Source organism: Stigmatopora argus, chromosome 1, assembly GCF_051989625.1.
Source record: "Stigmatopora argus isolate UIUO_Sarg chromosome 1, RoL_Sarg_1.0, whole genome shotgun sequence".
Classification (NCBI taxonomy): Eukaryota; Metazoa; Chordata; class Actinopteri; order Syngnathiformes; family Syngnathidae; genus Stigmatopora; species Stigmatopora argus.
In genome coordinates, this window is record NC_135387.1 from 17397144 (window position 1) to 17420388 (window position 23245).

The 23245-nt window shown below is 40.3% G+C and overlaps 3 protein-coding genes across 6 annotated transcripts; 1 reads left to right on the top strand and 2 right to left on the bottom strand.

Moving 5' to 3' along the window:
* Positions 1-621: 621 nt before the first annotated feature.
* taf10 (TAF10 RNA polymerase II, TATA box binding protein (TBP)-associated factor) lies at positions 622-3484 on the bottom strand. The gene is made up of 5 exons (XM_077604504.1): positions 2887-3484; positions 1909-2066; positions 1659-1723; positions 1461-1575; positions 622-906 (listed from the first exon to the last, which is right to left on the bottom strand). Exons 1-5 carry the CDS (start codon positions 3017-3019, stop codon positions 817-819), a joined length of 561 nt encoding a protein of 186 aa, XP_077460630.1. The 5' UTR covers positions 3020-3484; the 3' UTR covers positions 622-816.
* LOC144077041 (putative oxidoreductase YteT) lies at positions 3341-9186 on the top strand. 2 transcript variants are annotated; one of them, XM_077604486.1, is made up of 14 exons: positions 3341-3485; positions 4134-4262; positions 5141-5225; positions 5295-5368; positions 5456-5515; positions 6387-6494; positions 7168-7224; positions 7299-7429; positions 7572-7626; positions 7699-7791; positions 7860-7994; positions 8429-8530; positions 8621-8782; positions 8879-9186. In XM_077604486.1, exons 2-14 carry the CDS (start codon positions 4170-4172, stop codon positions 8999-9001), a joined length of 1278 nt encoding a protein of 425 aa, XP_077460612.1. In that variant the 5' UTR covers positions 3341-3485; positions 4134-4169; the 3' UTR covers positions 9002-9186. The 2 variants fall into 2 exon arrangements, with proteins under 2 accessions (XP_077460612.1, XP_077460621.1); XM_077604495.1 differs by lacking the exons at positions 3341-3485; positions 6387-6494 and having other exon boundaries at positions 4006-4262.
* A 536-nt stretch (positions 9187-9722) lies between these two features.
* On the bottom strand, positions 9723-16080 carry LOC144077062 (outer dynein arm-docking complex subunit 1-like). 3 transcript variants are annotated; one of them, XM_077604522.1, is made up of 15 exons: positions 15622-16080; positions 14727-14796; positions 14424-14523; positions 14093-14282; positions 13895-14011; positions 13348-13461; positions 13102-13169; positions 12715-12884; positions 12502-12615; positions 12339-12421; positions 12088-12256; positions 11678-11856; positions 11485-11570; positions 10567-10652; positions 9723-10463 (listed from the first exon to the last, which is right to left on the bottom strand). In XM_077604522.1, exons 2-14 carry the CDS (start codon positions 14764-14766, stop codon positions 10571-10573), a joined length of 1512 nt encoding a protein of 503 aa, XP_077460648.1. In that variant the 5' UTR covers positions 14767-14796; positions 15622-16080; the 3' UTR covers positions 9723-10463; positions 10567-10570. The 3 variants fall into 3 exon arrangements, with proteins under 3 accessions (XP_077460648.1, XP_077460642.1, XP_077460655.1); XM_077604516.1 differs by having other exon boundaries at positions 9723-10486; XM_077604529.1 differs by lacking the exon at positions 15622-16080 and adding an exon at positions 15539-15608 and having other exon boundaries at positions 9723-10486.
* Positions 16081-23245: the final 7165 nt, after the last annotated feature.

Genomic DNA, 23245 nt, shown 5'->3' on the forward strand with positions numbered 1-23245 from the left:
TAGAGTTAATATATACAAAGAACACTGAAAGTGTGTACCCACATTTGGCTGGGATAGGCACCAGCACCCCAACGAGCCTTGTGAGGATTAGCGGATTCGAGTTGATGTAATGAATGCATTTCTCAGTTCTAGCTTCTAGCACCTGATTTTCACCAGTTATTCATTAATTAGGGCTCCTTTATTAGCTTGTGTTGGTGCAGAAAGATATGTCTGAGTAACCTTCTTGTGGTCTCAGTTTATTTTTTTTATTTTTTGGGGACAACTGGTGGAAAATGGCAGTGGAAGCAGCAAGTAAAAAGAAAATACAATTCCACTCACAGAATTCCATCTGTACTGTATTGTAGTATTTAACTCATTGCCTTTCATTGTACATGATACACTCAATTCATTAAATCTAGGTCTGGCTGGGAATGATCGTTTAAGTGTGAGTGCGCTAATGGGAAAACCACAAATTAAATGAGTTTTCTTAAAAAAAGAAATAGTTACTTAACATACGTGACTGCCAAATGACAGTACGTATAGTGAACATATTATTGTCAAATATAGCTCATACTTCAGCAATTTGGGGGAGAGAAAAAACATCTTGGCTTTAGTAAAAACACAATTACTCAAGAACAAAAATGCATTTTCAAGTTTAAAGATTTATTAAAACTTGAATTTTTAAATGACCCAAAAAATTCAAACGTGGCACCAAAAAAAAAAAAAAAGAATGGCTTCACAAAGCTGCCCTAGAGCACTGTGATTGAAAATGAGCATGTTTATAATCAAGTGGGTTAGAAAGCAGGGGAAACTAATAAAGCAAAAGGATGAAACGTTCTATGTGAAGTAGTAGGGCTTCTTGACATTGACGCCATACTCCGAAAGAGCAGGGCCCAGGTCCTCCATTGTAAGAGTATACTTCTTATCCTACAAATCAAGAAGAAAACAATATTAAAACTTCAAACCAAATTCCCCAAAAGTTACAAGGTTAAACAAATATTTAAAAAAAAAAAAAATCAAATACAACAATGAAGTGCCAAATTTATTTTTGTCAAAGCAGAAAATAGGCAACATCTTTCTGCACAACAGTGGAGTAATTGGAGATACTCTACCCATCTAGACTTGTAAAATACACTGGCCCTCTTTTTTTTTTTCATACTCAATCATGTTGCCATTGGACCAAATTGTTAAGTGGGCTTCCAGTTCTTTGTTATATAAGCAAATGGATCTTCCAGCGTGTTATACACACTCACTCATGCGTTCTTCATACTACAAATATGGCTGGAGTGGCACTATGAGTAAGTTGCATTTCCAGATGGGTTGCTGCTCCCTGTCCACCGGCTCAGAAAATGGGAAGAGCTTTACCAGTAAGAAAAAAAGTTGGGAACCACTGTTGTAGCATTTCACAACTTTTTGGGAATCTGGTGCGTATAGGCACATTCTGAACAGGCATATATACGAGGCAATCCGAAAAAAAAGACCTTCGTCTTGCTCCTTGAACTTCCCGATGCTGTCCCCTTCATTTTACAGTACTGCAGGGCGTCGTTTGCGATGTCTGAAATGAATTTCTGCGAGGCCAGCGAGATCAGACGGATTCTAAGATAGGAAAACAACGTAAAAAAAATCAACATGCTACCAATTTGGTTTAATACAGTAACTGTGTGTATTGAATTTCATACATTCTTGGATCAGATGCTTCAAAGCCAGCCCGGTTGAGGTAGTAGCCTGTCACTGCATCAGGAATCTGGCAAAATAAAGAGAAATCACGGTCAATGGAAAACCCAACTTGAATGGCGGTTGTGCAAATATTTGCCTGAAGAGGAATAGTAATACCACGTTTAATCCGCGGTTAACTGTACAGCTCGATAGTGTATAGGTTTGTCTGACTCCATGTGGCTTCAGAAGGGAGGTTGAGACAGCACAACTCACCGTGGGAGTGTACTCCTCCAGTTGCATGACAAAGTCAGCCAGAGGCGTCGTGGAGACATTGGGCTTCATGTCTCCGTTAGTGATGCTCCCTGGCACATAAACTCCATTCGGCACAGACGAGTCCGACGACGACGTCACCGCAGTGGCTGGGGTCGAAGCTGCAAGACAGGTGACCAATAACAGCGATGCAAAAATGTATTGTGATTCACTGCTCTCACTGCAAGGCAATTCCCACTACAAGGCTCATGAAAAAGATTAACAATTTAGTGTTTTTTTTTAAAGGATGTATTGATTGCTAGGGCGGTCCGGTGAAGCAAGTGGTGAGCGCGTTGGCCTCACAGCTCTGGTGACCTGGGTTCAAATCCAGGTCGGTCCACCTGTGTGGAGTTTCCATGTTCTCTTCGAGCCTGCGTGGGTTTTCTCTGGGTACTCCGGTTTCCTCCCACATTCCAAAGACATGCATGGTAGGCTGATTGGACACTTTAAATTGCCTCTAGGTATGAGTATGAGCGTGAATGGTTGTTTGTCTCCTTGTGCCCTGCGATTGGCTGGCCACCAATTCAGGGTGTCCCCCGCCTCTGGGGCGAAATCAGCTGGGATAGGCTCCAGCACCCCCGCCACCCTAGTGAGGATAAAGCGGTTCAGAAAATGACAGATATTGATTGCTGGCCATATCAATGTATTGATATTTTTTTAAACGGAAATGAATTAAAAATGTTTAAGATTTGTATTAATCACGGCCCATTATGTTGATAGACGTTTAATTCATTTGAAATGGGCAAGATGAACTGGACGTCTATCGCCGTCAATAGCAGCCGATGAGGTCGATGTAATTTTTAACCAATTTATTTCTAGGCAATTCAAAGCATTTTGGTAGCTGTCCGATATTTGCCTTGATCCAAATATATTTTTGGCATTGGGTTCCATGGGTACAGACTACAGACCGAGTCACGTAAACAGTTCCAGTTATTACATTACCGTTACTGGTGACCGCAGGGATGCTGCCGACGTTACTTGTCGCATTTTCATTTGCGATACAATTGCTTGAAGTCAATGTTGTTGTGGCGTTAGACGAAGCTCCGGTGGTGACAGACTGATTGTCAACATTCATAGCGTCCTCGTTCTGTGCAGTTTTGGGCAAACAACTTGGCGGCTAGCTAACGCGCAAAACTCGATGAGTAGCCCCTTGAGAAGAAAAAAAGCGACAAAAGCACACAAATACAGCAACTCGGGTTCTTAAGGAGCTCCGCGTGTCTTAAAAAACCCGTTCCACTAATTTAAGGGTTTAATAAACGAAATTAAATGCAGAGTCATGAGCTAGCTAGCATCACAGTTGTTGCTGCTGAGCTCCGCTCACGCTGGTTTTACTAGCAAATGGCGTCATGTGACCTTCGCTATAAAAATATGACGACGTGAGCCGGAAAAACCCGAATGAGCCACTCGTTTCAAATCGGAAAGAGGAAGTCAGGTTAGTCATCTTTGAATTATTTCATAGTCTGATTTCTGTACATTACAGAAATGCGAAGGGGTGGCTTCAGATTCAAAGTGACCGATTTAAAAGAAAAAAATAACGAAAGGTGAGATATTCAATAACGGGAACACCTTTAAGGCAGTGACATTCCAAAATAAAAGTACTGCACATTAAAGTGGTATACAGTATATTATTCTGGAGGGTTTTAAGAACCATTCCAGTTCTGGCACAGTTATTGACTACATCAACTGAAATTATGAGAAATACATGTTATATCATCTTACTTTTATTGTGGATTGCCACATTCTATTAATATTCAGTATTTCACTTTGAAAACACTAGGCAGTGTATACTGTGCTTAGTGTTCTTCGATGTATTGTGTCGTGGAGACGTTCAAGGAACGTTTGTCATTGTTACACATTGGTACCCAGAGCACATCTGAGTTACTCGTTTAGAATATTAATATAATAAATACAACATGGTAGATGTATTTTACCCATTATTTGTTTAGACTACGCGTTAAAAATTAAAAAACTAAACGGTCATTCGTAGTCCACTTTCAATTTATGTACATGACTTTTGCATTTTACCGTAGTCCTTGAATCTAGCACAATGTAGGCGGGGCTAATCTATCTCGCACGGACGTAGACTCCAAACATGTACTTCCAGTTTTGATCAATGTGGTAGAATGAGCAACTCTAGAGTGAAAAGTACCACAATCATGTTGCCTTAAAGAAAACATCCACCTTGACAGGTACCGCGTGGGGAGCTAAAGGCTGGCAACGTCAACATGAGTCCACCTGTCCGGGTTATAGTGGTGGGAGCTGGATGTCGTGGGGAGATCTACTCCCGCTATGCCATCATCCACCCTGACCGTGTGCAGGTATGTTAAGGCATAGTAGTTGTTTGTTAAACTATAAATGTGCTAATATGACTGATAACAATGAGCTATAATTCGAAAAATCCTCTGCTAATATCATCTGTTTTAAATCAATTTGGGTGCAGATTCCCAAACTTATTTTTTGCTTTTGCTATGTTGTTATTAGTATATGCAGTGTACGTATACACTATCCATATAAGTAGTTTGTGAAAAGATAATAGTTTTAGAGATAAATATTGCAGTCGTGCATGTGTTCCGTGGTTTATTGATTCAGGGTTTTGGGATTATATATTGAGACAAATTCTATATTCAACATATATGCTGTTAAACATGGGGACGAATTTGTTTTTTGTTTTAAACTAACAAACGTCCTTTGTGTTCAACACTAGAGTACATGATATGCATTTTTAAGAGATTAAAATGCCTTTTAATATGAACATTTTAATTTTAAGAATTAAAATGATTAATATATTATAACGCAATAACATAACTGGTATTATTTTGACTGTCTCCTGAAGTCAAATGAAGCAAAAGTCAAAAAAGATCCACATCACTTCCTGAAAATGATTTTATTCCTTTTATTGTTAATTATGTCATTTGAAGGCTTTTCAAACCTGCCTTTTTTAATTAGATAATTTGGTTTTACGTATGATCTTTGAAAAGCTGTTGTAGTAAAAAAAGTCACAAAAGGATAAGTCATTTTTACAATATTTAATAGATTTACAGTACAAAGATCATCAAGGCACTATAGTAGTCATTTTCAAATATTTTTGAACTGTTTCATACCTAGGAAATGTGGATAAAAGAGCCTGCCCTGATTGAAGTGTGACAAGTGTTGCTGAGCCTGTAATAAAGCTCAGAAATGCATCGCTAAATTGCAGGTTGTGGGAGTAGCGGACCCCCGGAAGTTTGCCCGCACAAAGTTACAACAGCTGCACAACATTGCAAATGAAAACTCGTATGAAGGTGAGCGTAGAACATCTTGAAACATTGATGTGTGGTTCCTTGTTCCATGTTCAATGGTACCTTTTCTAGACTGGCACATTTTAGCTGAGCAAGAAAAATGTGCAGATGCTGTTTTTATCTGCACTCCAGACACCCTTCATAAGGTCACTAATATTCATATTCGGAACAAGTTTTGCTTCAACGCTTTTAAAAGAAATACATTCTGTATCATTCCTGTTTGTGTTCCACAGGAGCCCGCCGTGGCCTTTGCAAAGAAGGGCTACCATGTTCTCCTAGAGAAACCAATGGCCGTGAGTGACAATAGAGGTTTACCAGTTTCAAACACTAACATTTTGCACCACACAACGAAATTGCTCATGCTTTGGTCTAATTCAGTAGCTGTAGCAAATGCTCAAATAATAAGTTTTTGCACTTACTGTCACCAGAAGCAGACAGACAAATCAAGCAGGTATTTCAACTCAATTGTATTTATAGAGATTGAATAAAACAAACAACACAATACAATGATTTGCAAATCACCTTGTTTGGTGCCATGCCATCTAAGGGCCCAAAAATGACAGGTATGCAGTATGTTTTTTTTTGTTCTTGTTGCTTCCATGCAGTGATTTCTTCAGATTCTCTGAGTTTTTTGACGATATTATGGACCATATATGATTAAATCACAAAATTCCTTGCAATTGTATGTTGAGGAACACTCCTTAAAATCTTCAACTGCTTTCTCACGCTCTTTGTTAAAGAATCAGGAAACTCCTATCATACCCACCTGTTCCCAATCAGCCTGTTCACCTGTGTTTGATTACGCAGTGCTTTTGGAAACAGCCATAACATTCTAAGTAAATGATTATTAGTAAAAAAAAAACACACAAACGTTTTTCAGCTTGAACATTAAATATCATGTCTATGTATTGTATTCAGTTTTATATAGTTTGTAATGGTTTACAAATCTTTATATACTTTGTTTATGTTTAAAACAGCGTCCCAACTCCATGAAATTTGGATTGGAAAGCAAAATATTTGAGAATAAACGGCAGTTCCAAATTTTAAACAATTCATACAAATGGGAAAAAGGGGATTGAACTCCATAATGTTGTACTATGTCTTTGGTTAATTGACCTCAAGTAAAAAAAAAAGCTATGGCTCTACATTTTTTTATGCCTGCAGACAACGGCTGAAGACTGCATAGAGATTGTGAAGGCTTGCTCTGAGAATGGCGTGATGCTTAGCGTGTGTCATGTTCTCCGTTACGATCCGGTCCTCTGCAAGATAAAGGTAATTTGAGTACACATAGTTGCCACTCTCTAAAACCTTTCACAACAGGAGCACATCTGGGTTAATCTGTCACCGAGAACAAATAGAAATTCTAACACCTTCTTTGACCTTTGCACCTGACAAAACTGCGCAGGCTTACTTTTAGAACGGAATTATTTGGAGAAGTTAAAATGTGGCCATTATTACATATAGTTATTCATGATAATCCTGCAAGCTACATGGGCCTTTGTTTACTATTAAAAAAAAACAAAAAACAAAATGCACTTTTTTTTCTGTACATATCTTGTGGTGCGCGGCCTGGTGGGGCGAGTGGTTAGCACGTCGTCCTCACAGCTGCTCTGTGGTCCTGTGTTCAAATCCAGGTTACGTCCATCTGTGTGGACTTTGCATGTTCTCCCCGGACCTGCGTGGGTTTCCTTTGGGTACTCCAGTTTCCTCCCACATTCCAAAAACATGCATGGCAGGCTGATTGGACACTCTAAATTGCCCCTAGGTATGGGTGCGAGTGTGCATGGTTGTCCGTCTCCTTGTGCCCTGCGATCGGCTCAGGGTGTCCCCTTCCTCAGCTGGCATAGGCTCCAGCACCCCCCGCGACTCTAAAGAGGATAAAGCGGTTCAGAAAATGAGAGATGAGATCTTGTGCCTTTAAATGAAATAAATACTTGTTTTACAGGAGCTGATAGACAGCGGCGTCATTGGTGATGTCATCCACATTCAGCACTTTGAGCCGGTAAGCAAGAATAAAAATGCACTTCCCCAAAGTAGATAGTTGTTGGTACACACACAACCCACCTCTTCATTCAGATTGGTTTTTATCACTTTGCACACGCCTTTGTACGTGGAAACTGGAGGAATGAAGCAGAGAGCTCTTTCTCTCTTCTGGCCAAATCTTGCCACGACATCGACCTCATCCATCAATGGGCCAAACCGCGCAGGTAAAACTTATCGACCAAAAAACTGCTGTCACCATCTGTAGGCATCTATTATAAGTCTTTTCTTCATTTTTATTTAATTGGTTTATCAAGATAAAACATTTAAAAAATCATTCTACTAAATACATCCGACTGTTCTTGACAGGTGTTTGAAAGTGACATCATTTGGCTTCATCAGTCACTTCAATCAAGAAAACAAGGTCTTGTACCCTTTTGAGATCTTCAACTAAAGAAAACAAACAGGTGTGAGTGAGATTTTTTTGTTACATTAGCCAGCAGGCGCTAGTGATCGCTGCCTGGACTGTTCAGTCGAGGACAACTGTCCCTACTCGGCAAGCAAAATCTACTTGGAGAGAGTGAAAAAGGTGAGCACTACCGCACAAAGTGCACGCTTCACTTAAACATTCTGAATCTTTGCTTTCTTTTTTTTTAGGAAGAAACTGGCTGGCCCGTGTCTGTCATATGCCCCAACTCTTTGCCAGACATCGAGACAGTAACTGAGGCTCTAAAGGTGGGACCGTACGGCCGCTGTGTCTACGAGTGCGACAACGACGTCTGCAGTAACCAGGTGAAAACATTGGCTTTGAAATGCTGATGTTTCCAACAGTTTAGTTCTTTTGGTCCTATTACCTTTAAAATTTAAATAGAAAGGGTGGTGCAACACGAAAACAGGCATTGTTACAATACTGACAGGCATGTTGTTTTTACTCTACAAATAGTGACGAAGGTTTATTTTACTACTGCAGGATGGCCAAGTTGCTCACAAAGTGTTAAATTAGTTTATATCCTGTAGACAATAAATGAGAGAGGATGTCTTTTAAGAGATTTCTAATCAGAGATCAAATTATGTTCACCAAGTTTAGTGCACTTGGAGAACTGAAATTTCAGCCAAAAGCCAAATATTTCTAACTTTCTAAAATCGGGGCAAAGTTCTAATAGCTGCCATCCAAAAGGTTTTTCTCAGGTCTAACGACAGGAATACTGCTGCTGTTGCTTTTCTAGGTTGTGAACATGGAATTTGAAGGTGGCCTGACTGCAGCCTTCTCCATGGTGGCTTTTACTGAGGATATCTGCAAACGAAAAACAACCATCTACGGAAGTAAGGTATACCCACCCTCAGACGTAATCAAGACAGTAAAATATTATATTAAGAGTTCTGAAAATTCAAATTCAAGCATTACCGTTACTTTTCAGGGCGAGTTGTCGTATAAAGATGACAAGATTTCCGTGTACAACTTCCTGACCCAGAAAACCACTAAACATGTGGCCAACATGGAGTGTCCCGCTAATTTTGGCATGACTGGACACGCTCAAGCTGATTACCACTTGGTATGCTCCTTCATTTCTGCTGTGACTGTGAGTCCTTATCATGGAGTCGTTGTTTTCTTTTTAGCTTTCATGCACAAAGAAGTCATTTCGCAGTGGCAAGGTTTGTTTATTTTGTGTACACAGAACAATGACCCGTCCTTCATCGTTTCTGGTCCTGAGGAGACACTGAAGAGCCATTTGCTGGTGTTTGAGGCAGAACGATCGCGACGGGAGAGCATTGTGATTCACTTTGACCACTCCGGATGATTCTTTCAGACTGTTTGTGATAGTCATGATTTAACTCATTCATTGCCAATGAGCGATAGAAGCCCAATCCATTTGCAATAATGTTAGAATTAAGAGATTGGTTGCAAAATCACCAAACAAATTGACAGATCAACATATGAAGTTATAATTCATACATTAATTCAAAGATTGAAAAATCCCAAAATTAGCAGCTAAGTTCATTGTTTAGTCACAAAACTATTGATGAATTATGACAGATTAGTAATCTATCACACTTGAGGTCATCAATAGCAAAATCAGTTGACAGACTAATCCATCTAAATCATTAATTAATCACAAAACTATTTGACAGATAAATTTATTCTCAAGTCAGGCACTGCCACAGATCGTGTTTCGGTGCCAATGACCAGTCTATTTGTACTAGCAACATTAAAATTCTTATTCATTCCAAAATTAATCGCAAAATTATGAAATGACAATTGTTTGATCTTAATCTATCATTAACTCATTTACTGCCATTGATTACACGCAGTACCTTTCGAGTAGAAACATTCAGGAATCAAAGTTTTGGTGACGTACATGTTTAATATTTTGCGTAGTACTCAATTCTCTCCATAAATTGAATGTAGTGACGAGATGTAAAGTCTGATAGACCCAATTAAAGCAATACTTGAAATACACGTGTATTACATTGTACATGTGCATACACATTAATGGACTATTAAAGCAACGCAGTACTCTGTTTTTCTTCTTCTCAATGTTCTTAAGAACCATAGGCCTGGTGGCAAGCACAGTGAAGCATGTCAGCTTGTCCAAAGTTTTGGAGTGTTTGCTGCTGTGAGCTGTGAGAAGGATCCCAAAGGGGTTGAGTTTTGTTCCCTTCAAGCCTCCCGTGTGGTCTCTGCCAGTGTCCATTTCTAGGTCTCTTTTTTATATTTTTTTACCTTTAAGTTCATTTTCTCATCAACTGTGGATTGATTTCCTCATTACTGGGTGAAATAAGATGCCCACTTGTTAACTCAGTCCTGGCAGGAACAAGATGTTTTAAAAGCACCCCTGTTCCGAGAGGCTCTCATTTAAAGGAAGTGCTTGATCGGTTTGGTCTCTTCTTGTTTGGAATGCTTCCCCCTCCCTCCTCTCTGAATATCTGCTTCACATTCATGGTATGTACAAATAAAGTTTTGTTTTCAAATGAAATGACTGTCTCTTACGCAGTTCACAATTGTGTTGCCACGAGCCACCCCCAGACGCGTCCTTCGGGAGGCGTTTATCTGGGACCCGGGTCAAAACGCAGCATAGGATCCGTCCGTACTCAGAGTGAACGTTGCAGTCAAACGCATGGACCCATCTGCACATAAGGGCCAGCCTCAATTTCAGGCATCATCCAAGCGTGAATGGCCAGTCCACGGCAGCTTGTTAATGTTGGTGCAAGCACTATGCACGAAACGGACCCCTGGTCCTCGTGTCTTCTTGCTGTCTGAGTCTGAGTAGAATTTAAGAGACGCCCTGTTTTCAGTAATACATGGCATCAAACTCCATCGAAAAGGAATTTGCATTTGTGCCACCGGTCATCAGCATATACTCACCCGCTTATGAGCTGCTGTAGGAAGCCATCTTTTCATTTGCTCCTTTGCTTCCTGAACGGCTGCCTTTCGGCCGGTTTTTGTCCTCACTGTAGAAAACGTGATATGCTTTCAATGTGGAATTTTTCTCTTCATTTAAAATGATCGATAAGTGCATCTTTTAAACAATATTCAGATGAACGCATTGGGCTAGCTGATAAATTCGAGGCTGTCCCTGTGGGTTTTTCGGGTCATTTTAACGTTCGCCCTCATCCATTATGAGTTCAGCTTGGAAACAAAAATATATTTTGAGGTGCACAATCATTTGTTTTAAAGTCAAAGGTTCCCCCCAAAAATTACATTTCACACGCCAATTGATTTCCCAATTCTTGTTGAAACAAATTTGTCATCATTTGACATCCAAAGGCAATGGCAACCATTCATTCATTCTGAACCGCTTCATCCTCACTAGTGTCGTGGGGGGTTCTGGAGCCTATCCCAGCTGAGTTTGGGCCAGAGGCGGGGGACACCCTGAACCGGTGGTCACCCGACCGCGGGTCACGAGGAGAGGGACAAACATTCACGCTCATACTCATACTCATACCTAGGGGCAATTTAGAGTGTCCAATCAGCCTAGCATGCATGTTTTTGGAATGTGGGAGGACACCGGAGTACCCGGAGAAAACCCACGCAAGAACATGCAAACTCCACACAGGTGGACCGACCTGGATTTGAACCCAGAACCCCAGAGCTGTGAGGCCGACGCCCTAACCACTCAAGCCATGAGCCCAATAACAACGAAAGTTGAATTGTAAATTTCATCATGTACCGCACAAAGAAAATGTCCTTTTCAACAAAACAAACCCAATTAACAGTAAACGTAATGCAGCGTATAATTACTCCTCTCTGATCATGTCTGATGGTTAAATGAGTGAGACCTACTCCGTTTGAGGGGTTGAAGATGCTGGAGTGTTTCCCTTCCCACGCAGCTGATCCGCTATTGAACCAAAGCCGTCGTTAGAGAGCTCCTAATGGGGAGAAAACCAGTCAATGACAATTGTTGTCAATTTCTACTGAATTCAAGCAACGGGTACACCGGCAAGTGTGTGCATGTAGAAACGGCGCGTGCACGTACACACTGAGTTAAGCTCTCCTGGAAGACGACGACAGACTGCAGATTTAATAAACCGTTGACTTTTTCCTCTACCAGCTTCAAACACGCCGCCATGTGCTCATCCAGGGCTCTGTCAGAAGAACTCAACGTACTGGCCATGTCTTTACTGTCATAGCTGATGTCAAGTAGTGTTTGGATGCCTGAAAAATAGCAAGGGGACAATCACATGAGGAATTAAATACTATAATGAGACAGTGGTCTAAAAAGGTTTGGGCACCGCTGATCGCAGGATTTTATCATTTTTCTGTTGCGGTTCCTAAATAAATGTATGCAGCCGGCTTCTTTTGTAACAATGATTGCACACATTCCCTAACTCCTATGAACTTAGCGCTAACCCTAACCCTTTGTCACAGGAGTCAGCTTTGCTATACCTTTTTTAAGACGTTCTAAGATACTTTCGAGGGCATCAATTCGATTTTCGTAGGCGGACAGCTGCTCCTCAATCTTCTCTTGCTTCCTGGTAATGACCGTCTGAAGTGTTTTGCGGTCCTCTGCCTGCTGCTTTCGGTCAGCGACCAAAATCTCACACTCGTTGTGAAGCTTTTTAGGAAGAAAGCATGCGCTGCGTCAAGCCATGAACTGTTTCGCCATAGATCTAGTCTTAAAGACGATAACCACCAACCTCTGTGATCTCCTGCTTGAGGGCCTCAATGTCCCAGTGCTGATAGTTGACAAAGCTCAGCAAAGAGTAGTTCTCCTCTTCCACTAATTAAAAATAAACCCACAAACTGCTTAAAAATGATCAATTTGGAAACACTACTTTTGTTTGTTGAAATTTGACCTACTTGCAATGAAGTTTTCAACTAGAGTGTCCAGGTCATTCTCCCCTGTCTCTATCAGAATATTACGGATGGTATCTTCCAAATGTGCCAATTTCTGTAGCTGCTCCATCAGATCCTCTGTGGGGATTTTTGAAAACATCATTTCCCCCCCAGACTCAAAGGAAAATCCAAAGTTTGTGCACGGACAAGACTGGACTTGCATAGAAAAGATTTCACCTTTTTCGCGGTCGGAACCCTCGTCGCCGGCATTCTTGACGTTTACCATAGCCTCGAGGTTGCAGTGCGTGGCGATTTCATGCTCTAAATTGATTGTGGTTTGAGTGTACTGTGCATCAAACTGAGCTTTTTGTTCCTTCAGCTTCTTCTGCTTTATCTGGATTGCAACGCTAGAGGTCACCACATCACATTTAATTAACAATTGAGCGGTTCAGAACTCAAGAACTAGCTAACTTCATTGATCTATTTTCACAGGTGAATTGGGCCTTAATTTAGGACTACAAGGGAAGACAAACATTTCAGATATACCCATGCTCTGCTATGGTTCAATGGTAAGATAGTTTGATGGTTAAAGACAAATGTTATGAAACATTAAAAAGCCTTCACCTGGCATTATTGGCTTTCGTACACATAGCGCTCAAGTCGGAAATTTCCTTACGAATGTTATGCAGCTCCTGGGGGAAACAATACACACAATGTCAAATGTTTTCTTCTCAAAAGTAATTTTTGCGTCATTTCTCCCCAATAATTTCTGTTGTTACACGAGGGAGATCAAACGTAGAGTGCTCAACGCAATTGCAACACCTGTTTTGCAGAAGCGGAAACCTAGGAAGTTTCCTTGATGGAACTGACCTTTTTCAGCTGGCTCTGAATTTGCAGAAACTCATTCTTCTCCATCTCCAGAATATCTAGTTCCTTTTTCAATTGGCCATTCCTTATCATCAGCTCATTGAAGCATATGTGACCCTTGGAAGAAAATATGTTTCAGCTTCTATTTGCATCTAACGGCAACAGAATTAGACACGTGCACACTAATGGTTGCCATAGATCTGGGGCGCTCAATACATCGATGCAATCTACCAGTCAATCGATTTGGAGTAAAATTTGATCCAGTATTTGGGCCCTCTTTAGGCCTGAACCATGTCTCGTTTGCACCGCGACATAACGATTTGCGCATGCGCAGTACTCACATCGCAGCATGTGCGATACATTTATTTCATTGATTCATGTATTTATTTGAAAACGCATATCTGACTATTATTGAGCGTACCAGGCTCTTCTTATGAGTGGAGGCAATAGCCTCCTCTCACATAAACAAGCTATGACAGCTACTTGTTAAGTTGATCTTGGACACTTCAAACATGTCCCGCCACATCATTGCTATAAATGAAGCACTGACCTTGTACAGTTTGTCTTCTTTTGACAAGATATCCTTTGCAGAGCTGTCTTCACATTTGGTATTATGCGGCGCAGTTCCCCCTCTCTGCGCTACTAGCTTTCTCTCCCATTCTAATATCTGAAGAAAGCAGCAGGCATGTTGTTTTCATGACACCTTAAAGCAGTCAAGTACGTAACCCCTTTAGTGTATGGAGCTCACCTCTTTTTTATACACTGCCAATTTTACTTTGTTTGTGAGTAACTCTTCCTCAATGCTTTCCTCATTGGTCAAAAGGTTATCAAGATCTTGCGCCGCATTAACTTCTTTCTTTTGGTTGGAATTGCTTTGAGTAATGGTGAGGATGTGTAATAGTTCGTCATGTTCAGACTGGAGCCTCTGAATCTCCCTGCTGCTCAGACAAGGATGAGGACTATGTTTAAACATCGATCCAGATGAAGACAGAGCATTCATGTTTTGGTGAGGTATAGGCATAAGGAGGAATAAGAAGGAATTCTGGAGAAAAAAATTAAAATTAAAGTAACCCACTTGCCTGTCTTTCTCGAGGAGGTTTTGAATTTTCTTATCGTATGCTTGTTTATCTTTCACTGCTTGGCCGTATTGAAGCTTAAGTTTCTGCAGGTCATTTTCAGCTGCATTAAAAACAAGAGTGTCATCATTGTACTTAATGATTTAGAATTGTTCATGTGTGAGAAAGACTGGGATCAAAATGTCGGGTGCTAACTACCGTTGACAATTCCACATAATGCACCTAATATTTGTATTCAATAAGGGTCCTCTTCTTTATATTTACTGTAACCAAAAATAAAAAATTCTGACCGTGTGTGTCACTTACGATTTTCCTCCTGTGAACGACCCCGGGCAGACCGTTTCATGTTTCATTAGTATGTGAGCCCACCTCCAGTCTAAAAATAAAGACAGCAGTGGTTACATAAAAAAAAAAAAAAAATACAAAAAATATAAGAAAAAAATAATATATGTATATAATTATAATTTTAAGAAACAACTTTAGAGTGCTATCAGGTGTCATAACAAGAATTTCTTTGTTTTTATCTATTTAAATAGGATTTTTAAATGTATTAGCATTTGACTCATTTCTTATTGTATTAACCATGTCAAATAACAGTATATAAAAACAGTAAAGAATAATAATAATAAATAATAGTGTCCACCTTTGTGGACATCACATTTTGGCCACACTTGTACACCCAGTTTTTAGGCACTTCACCATTCTTTGGTGTGAGAAAGTGTCTCAGAATATATTATAATGTGTATCATATCATAATATTTTGGCCTACATGATCCAAAATGTGATGTACACGTCTGTGGGAGCAAGGTAGGTGTTTAGGTGGGTATGTTTTTGTTTTTATTACCAAAACAAGTCCACACAGTCCTGCAAATGATTAACCCGGCAAATACTTAACTCATCCCCTGCCAAAATGAGCAAAGAACAATCTATTTATGAAAACGGATTGGACAGCTATCGTTGTCAACGACATTGAACCAATTGCATATTCGTAAACAAAACTCATCGCATACCAATACATTCTTTTAATAGCTAGCTAATAGTCTAAACATCATGGACACGCTTGGGAACACGTGCCACTCTGTATGCTAGAGATGCTACAAACTATATTCAGACATTACCAAGCATCATTAAGATTTAACTTCAAGTGACTTTTGGATGGATTTTCCTTGAACGCACGGTAAAAAGAAGAGTTATATCGGACCTGATAATGCTGTTTTGTCTCCCCCTGCAGGTTAACGGAGATTAGCTCCGCTTGCTAGCTCACGTAGCAACGCGTCCGACAGTCCGCAAAGTACACGTCCGCCTCGTCATTGCGGTGACGTCACGTCGACGCGCAGCTAGCGGGGTGGGCTTTGGGGGAACACCGTCCAGAACATTTCTCCTCCCCCGTTTATTCCTTCTAGCTATCGTGCTAGCTTCTCGTTTTGTCGTTTACACGCGTCGCACGCCGACGGCGAGTGAAGGTTGATAAGAACGCTCGTCGTTACGTCCGAGCTCGGCGGTTGCTGGGTGTGTGACGTCACGCGCCGGCTATAAACACTCACTTCCGCGTTTATTACAGAGAGCGAGACACTTTTATACAGAGCACGGGCTGGGTGACGAAATTCTTCACTCTTTGGGAATTTACTTCGTGGGAATGCAAGCCGCTCTGTCTGCTTTTCGCTACTAAATCAGGCGTGTTGTAAGAAATAAAAGAAAGGAAAAGGGATTACAAAGTAGCCCAAATGACAAGCTCCTCCCCTTCAAGATAAGATGTTTCCCAATGTATATTTTTATTTTGGTATCATAATTGATTGACATTCGCCCTGAAATCATTATGTAAGCAATAGCACACTCTTTTGGTTGACCTCACAAAATATCAAGCATTAGTAATGTAAGTGTAGTAGGAGCGAATCAGGTGGAAAGTATTTGCAGTCAGGTTGATGCAATCACAGGCTCAGCATTTCTCCACACAATTTTCTAGATAACCATAAAAGTTACACATCATGATCCATGATACGAGTGACTAATTCCATAGAAATTAAAGTTGCCAAATAAATCTTGGACGGAGATCTTATTATTTGCACAACTATGCAATTTGATGTTTGCGTTAAACAATGTTTAATCTCATGCGCTATTTCGCATGTATATGGAAATAACTTTTATTGGCCCGTAGCAAAGGATAAAAATACGTATTTGTGAATATATGGCCTGCAAAAGAATCTTAAACACAGCCTACATCCTGTTGCATTTCTCATCTTTAACACTAGGCGGATGTCGTCACTTAAACAGTGCCTTTCTGTTATTTTCAGTCAATGTAGGAAACTAGAATTTCAGTATTTTGTTTTACTTTGTTCTTGAGTTTGTTTTAGTAGAGTATACATATATAATTAATGCTGTCAGGCGATTATTATCTTTTTAAACGAGATTAATCACATGCAGTGCATAGTTGACTTGATTAATCATTTACTCCCCAGATTGGGTTGGATGTCTCACCATCAATGGCAATCAATAAGTAAATTTTTAAAAACCGGATCATTTTTTTTACCTGATTTGGATCCTCACTTTAACATATGAAAGTACAAAATAGGATTTCAAGCTGGCCCTCGCATCCTTTGATTTTTCTAAAATGCTTGGTCACCGCTAGCCTAGATTGTAATCCTCTTTGAAACCTTAATTGAGCATGTTTTGTAAACCACGAATTTCTGAATCCACAATTAGAATAAATCAAATATGCCGCATCCAAAAGTTGGCGTGTATTGTAAAATAGGAGAGATTTTCGAACAGGCTCCACAGGTCTACCGTAACAAGTAAGGTGTGTATCACAATCATGTCATGTTTCCATCACTGCAAACTTTGACCCGATTGCTTGTAGGGTTACACTCCACTAACCTTCAGACCAGGTTGATGCAATGACATTTAATTTACATGATGCATCATAAGATGGAGCTAAAGGTCAAACTGGAGTTCTCTTATCCTGAACGGATATAGCCTCATATACATGGAGAAGTGCTACATTTGCTCCAGAGCTCGCACTGTGACTCACAAACTGTTTTTTGAATGAGTCAACCGTCAGAGAGCCCCGCCCCCCTCCGGGCCCTCCTTCGCACACGGGGGTACATGCTGCCCACGCTTTTACGTAGGCCTGCACGTCGCCATGGCATCGTTTCCTCCCTATCAGTTATGACACATTTTTAAACAGCCCACAGCCATGGAACTTTAGTCACTAGTTTGGTTGAATCCCTTCACCTCAATGTTTGTTATAGCAGATTTCAATCAAGGAATGAAAAAAAACCCAAATATTTTTTCTCTAGAGACATGCTGCAGCGAGTGGTGGCGTGTGGTAAATATTATGCTGAATAATAGTACCATAATAGTTCTTTCTACTGGTGAGTCAACAGGAAATGATGGTGCGCGGTAGTAAAGCCAAGGAAGCAACGAGTGGAGGTTGGACGGAAGAAAAAAGGACAAAATACAAGGAAAAGTACTAAGTACTTTGTCATGTCGCAGGATTGTGAGCTAATCAGCAGGGATCGACACACAAATTCTTCCTTAGTTGGTAAAAAATGCAGTGAAATCTGAGATTACAACAGCAGTAATCTGTTTATATCAGGAATGGTTCTCAAACTAGGGCAATCAGACTTACGGGGCCACGAGAAAGTTGATTCCTTTTTATTTTATTATTATTATTTAGAATAAATGGTTCCTTTTTATGGATTTTTTCAACTAGGTGTATTAACCAATAAATGCCAAATTGGTCAGTCACTGCAAATTAGTCACATTCCAAGCAGCCCTGATGTTTATTTTACCATAAATGCCTGCTGTACCTGATTTTCATCATATATAAAATGATTAATTTGTGCCATTTATGCTCAAAAGGAGGGGTGCTGGAGCTGCCCAGCTGGCTGTCAGCCAATCACAGGGCACATGTAAGATTCTATTGTAATATTTTGCATTTTAATGAACTTTCTAAACTTGAATTAGCATTTATTTCAAATGGCATGAGACAATGTTTAGCTGCCAGTGAAAATGGATTGGGCGTCTATCATTGTCAATGGCAGCTAAAGAGTTAATAAAAAAATGGTTTCAAGAGGTTAATCAAAATACCAACTTTTATTAAGAAAGTACAGGTGTGTTTCAAAATAAAAGGTGTGAAATCATGACAACAAATATATTTTTGAAACAAGTGCCAATATGACTCATCGAGAAACTTTAATATCGTAATATTGTGGCTTCATGTTGGAAAAAAATGGTTTCATTTTCATCAGGCTATCCTATCAAAATATATATTTGTACTTCTGACTTTTCTTTCCCCCTTGCAAAAAGGTTAGACTTCTGATTTCTTATAACGTTGAAGGTTTTCACCTCAAAGTTGGCAGCTTTTTCATTTTGTATTTCATGTTTTCACTTGTGCTATTGGTGTTGGATTATGGGAAGAGGGTTTCCTGGAAAAATGTTGGACTCAAAAAGTTGGAAAAACACCTTCACTTCAGGTACAGGACATTCATGATGACAGCAGTAGGACTAATAAGACTTTGACCCCAGAACAAGTTGCGAAAATGAAGCACAAGCAAATATTGACCATGATGCTTATCACATGTAAAACCCCAAAACATCACATGGATGAATCTTTTTTTCTATCCTTCCAGATATGAGTATATTCATTGATGCAGAATTACCACATATACACTAAACTATGAGAATAAAACACGACAAGGGTCGCTGAAATAGCACTTGAAACTTGTTTCATTTCTCCGTATCACTCAAATTGGACATATTTTTCCTCCCTAGAGCCTTGGATCAAAGGCACCCATCAATCCACAGCCAGTCCTCCTCTTCCTACTCATAACGGCAGTTGATTATTTGATAACTGAGCTGTATCCCCTCACGCTATGTGGTCAAAGGTCATGTGGCCCACTCAGAGAACTGAGGAACTCGATCCTTTCCTGTCTCCTTCTTGCCCGAGACAATTTTTTTCCCGGAAAAAAATAAATAAATGGAAACATTAAACAATCGGCATGTTTTTAAGCTCATGTTCTGCTGTTGGTCGTGATAAAATGTGGCCCATTGGAACTTGTGAATTTGTGAGGACAAAAAGGAAATGCTTTTTCACATAGATCAGTATTATTCCCGGTCAACAGAACACAAAAAAAATGAGCATGAGTGTTTCTCAAGTGGTGGATAACGCCACACCTAGTTTCACCATTTTAGAACTGGGTAAATCAGATTACTCATCAACTCAATAAATCCTTTATTTGTTTTGTTTCAAATTCACCCACACGTTATACGCAGCGCAACGTTTTCTTATTTAAAAATGACTTCAAGTTGAACCATCACGCATGAACTTTTTTTAACCCCTACAAGAACAATAATTCAACCCACATTAGAGCGAATGAACAAACGTTCATTAGCACACCTCACGCAATTGGTCGCCAGCCAATCGTAGGTCACTCATACTTAGAGGTAGTATAGAGTGTTCAACCACCTGACCATGGATGTTTTGGGGGATGTGGGAGGAAATCGGAGTACCCGGAGAAAACCCACGCAGGTAAGGGGGAGTTCATGCAAACTCTGCACGGGAAAGTCAGAACTCACCGGGGATTCAACCCTGACTCTCAGAAGTGTGAGGTGGACGTGCTAACCACTCTTCCACCGTTACAAAATGAATATTGAAAAAAATACTACAATGAAAAAGTAGCTACATAATAATAATAGATATTGCTTTTTTCCTGACCCATATAAATGTTTTCAGTGTCAACTTTTGAATACAGCAGCTGACCACTGTTGCTGAAAAGGTTCATGTATGTCATGTGAATTCATTCGTATTGAGAGGAACAGGAAGGAATTTGAGCAAAGCCCGTAGACTGCAAACACCAGGCTGGCTGTAATTACTATTACATATTTGTACACAGCTGGTTCTGCTATAAGAGAATTCCCTGTGACACTGTGTCAGCAAATCAACAGAGCACAGATGTATTTACCATGGATCATGTATGTTAATGCAAATATTTCCTTGAGATGGAAGAAGGTTGAACACAATCCGTTTCGGGCTTCTGCCCGATAGCACTGATTCGTCATCACGGTCGACTTTCATTGTTATCCATGTTGGAGCATGATAAAAATGGAATTACACGTGAGCTATGAATGAGAAAATGCTTTTGCAATATAAGTATAGGCAGAACTTTGGTTAACACATCTTGAGTTGAAGGATCAAATCGAATGGCGTTTGCCATGTTCTTGGGTTTTGTCTCACATAGAAACATGCTAGCTCCATTGAAGAGTGGAATTGTAGGTTATGGTGTTTTTTTTAGTTTTTTTTAGGGTTTTTTTCTTAACTGGTCTGCACTTTTCCGCCCAATTTATTTAATCCCGCTTTCAGATCACCTGTCCTCATGAGAATAAGTGTTTGTACAAAGTCGGGGAAAATTTATCTAGAAGGATGTCCTTAAACTCAGCATAAAAAACTCTCATTTCAGCAGATGCTTCAGGGAGTAATATAATTTTACCATTACCATGTTCAGGTTCTAAGACTTGAAGCAGAGATTGAGTCGTAAATTGTTCTATTTGTTTTGGAGCTGTGTGGTCAATGTGACTGGTGCTGGTGTTGAACTGCAGTCTGGGACTGGAAAAGCTCTCCTAGGCCTTTGTTGATGCTGCGTTCCAGTCAGTCCAGTCCAAATGATGAAAACAAGACCTCGTTGGGCATCGTCTTATGTTCCTTCACAGAGAAGCCTCATCTCAAAGGAAGCACACGAAAGGAGGCTCGCAAATGTGGGAGTTGAGTTTCTGACGGAACCCACAGCTGCGAGGGACGAAGGAGCTCTCAGAGCAGGAAATGACTTGACCTCCCCCAGTGCGAGATGGTCCCGCCCTAACAACAACCCCCACTGCACTGCATCGCAGGTCACCACAGGCACCCATAGGCACCCACACTAAATACCCCACAGAAAATGTGCTTGCCCATCTATCAGAAATCCCCTCAAACTCCTGAAAATCCAGACGCCGCTAGCCCCCCAAGATAAACATTTCGATGTATTTAGTGAACTGTGAACATTTTTGGTTTCTTTTTATATATTGAATAGAGTGAATTAAGCTTTTGCTAAATTAAATCCCAAATCTCAGGGTGGCCACTCACAGAACTGTTGCTGAATGCATTTTTTACCCGCTTGTAGTATTACGCAGTTATCCTCAGTTTACCTCAAACCGGATTTAAAGAATTGCGAATACATTCTCAAACGAGTGACAAAGTGACAAATACAATAAACAAGCATTTCCTCTAATGGTGGAATGACACAACAGGATGTGGATCAAATTTGTCGCATGACTAGTTTGATTGCTGCAATACGTTACCTGTGCAACGTATCCGACAATAAACTTGTTCTTTCTTTTTTTTACTGCTGCAAGCTCAGTGAGAAACATGAACGAAATATGACAGCAGCTGAGTTCACTTAGTCATGTGTTTTTAAAAATCTCTTTCTTATTTATGTGTTTCTTTAGTCTGTATAGTTTAGTGGTCCAGTTTACAGCTTCCTCAGCAAGGAGGTTCCCTGTTTAAATCTGCTGGGATGTTTCCCCCTGTGCTTGTGTGGGTTTTGTCCAACCTCCAGAAAACATGGATGTTAGATTTATTGACCCACTGAGAGAAATATAAACATTGGTACAATAAATGTTTTTCTTTTCCTTTTTAAACGACAGTTGCTTTTGTGTATATAACACGTGTCTTTAGTATAGATCTGTGTATAAAAAAAATGTCAGACCATGGCAGTATAGGTTATAAATAAACTTGAACACCACTGTACCATTAAAAATGAAACATAGAGACTCTCTAATGGAAGAATATATATACGTAATAATATGTATACCAAAGGTGTCAAAAATGTGTTTCAAAAAGCGCCTTTGTGCATTTTCTACGCTTCCTATTCCCTCCCACCACAGAAAATAAAACAAGGAAACATTGTGAGATTCAGATTAGTATATATAAACAGATGGGCTCCGGCACACTGTGACCTTGACGAGGATAAGTGGTGCTGAAAAATGAATGGATGGAGGTGCGTCTTGCTATGCCAATGACTACTGAGCTCACATAATACCAAAGTTTAAGTGATCGGTCTCGCAGTTCTGGAGCCGAGGGTTCGATTCCCAGGTGGGTCCTCACTGCGTGGAGTTTGCATGTTCTCCCTGGACTTGCGTGGGTTTCCTCCGGGTACTCCGGTTCCCTCCAACATGCACGGTAGGCTGGTTGAACACTCTAAATCGCCCCTAGGTATAAGTGTGAGTGTAAATGGTTGTCCTTAGTATCCCTGTGCCTTGCAATTGGCTGGCCACCAATTCAGAGTCTCCAGGGCCTGGTGCTCGTAGTAATCTGGGATAGGCTCCAGCACCCCCGCGACCCTTGTAAGGATAAGCGATTCAGAAAATTAATGAGTGAATGAATGCTGCAGGCCATACAACTGGGCAGAAGACTACAGTTGGCCCTTGGGGAATAGTTTGGACACCAATGGGTAGAGCGACATGACATGTGCATCCATGCCATGCCATATCATACTAAATACCAGAGGTGCTCTTGAGCTACATGTGGACCGTGGTCAAAATGAATGCGGCTCTTTGCTTCTTATATTTTGTCTATCCTGTGGCTCTTTGTCTTGTTTCATGTATATCATAACCATAGTCCCAACACAGCCAATTTCAATTCCTCAACCCGATCCAATGCCATTAAAGGTTTTACTACTACTGGTGCAATCTGAGGTTTTTCCACGTGTGACATCACGATAAAAGAGTCGTGATTTAAGAGCAGGGGGAATGGAATGAGGCATTTGGTGTTCTGACTTTTAGGGAGCGTTTCCCCT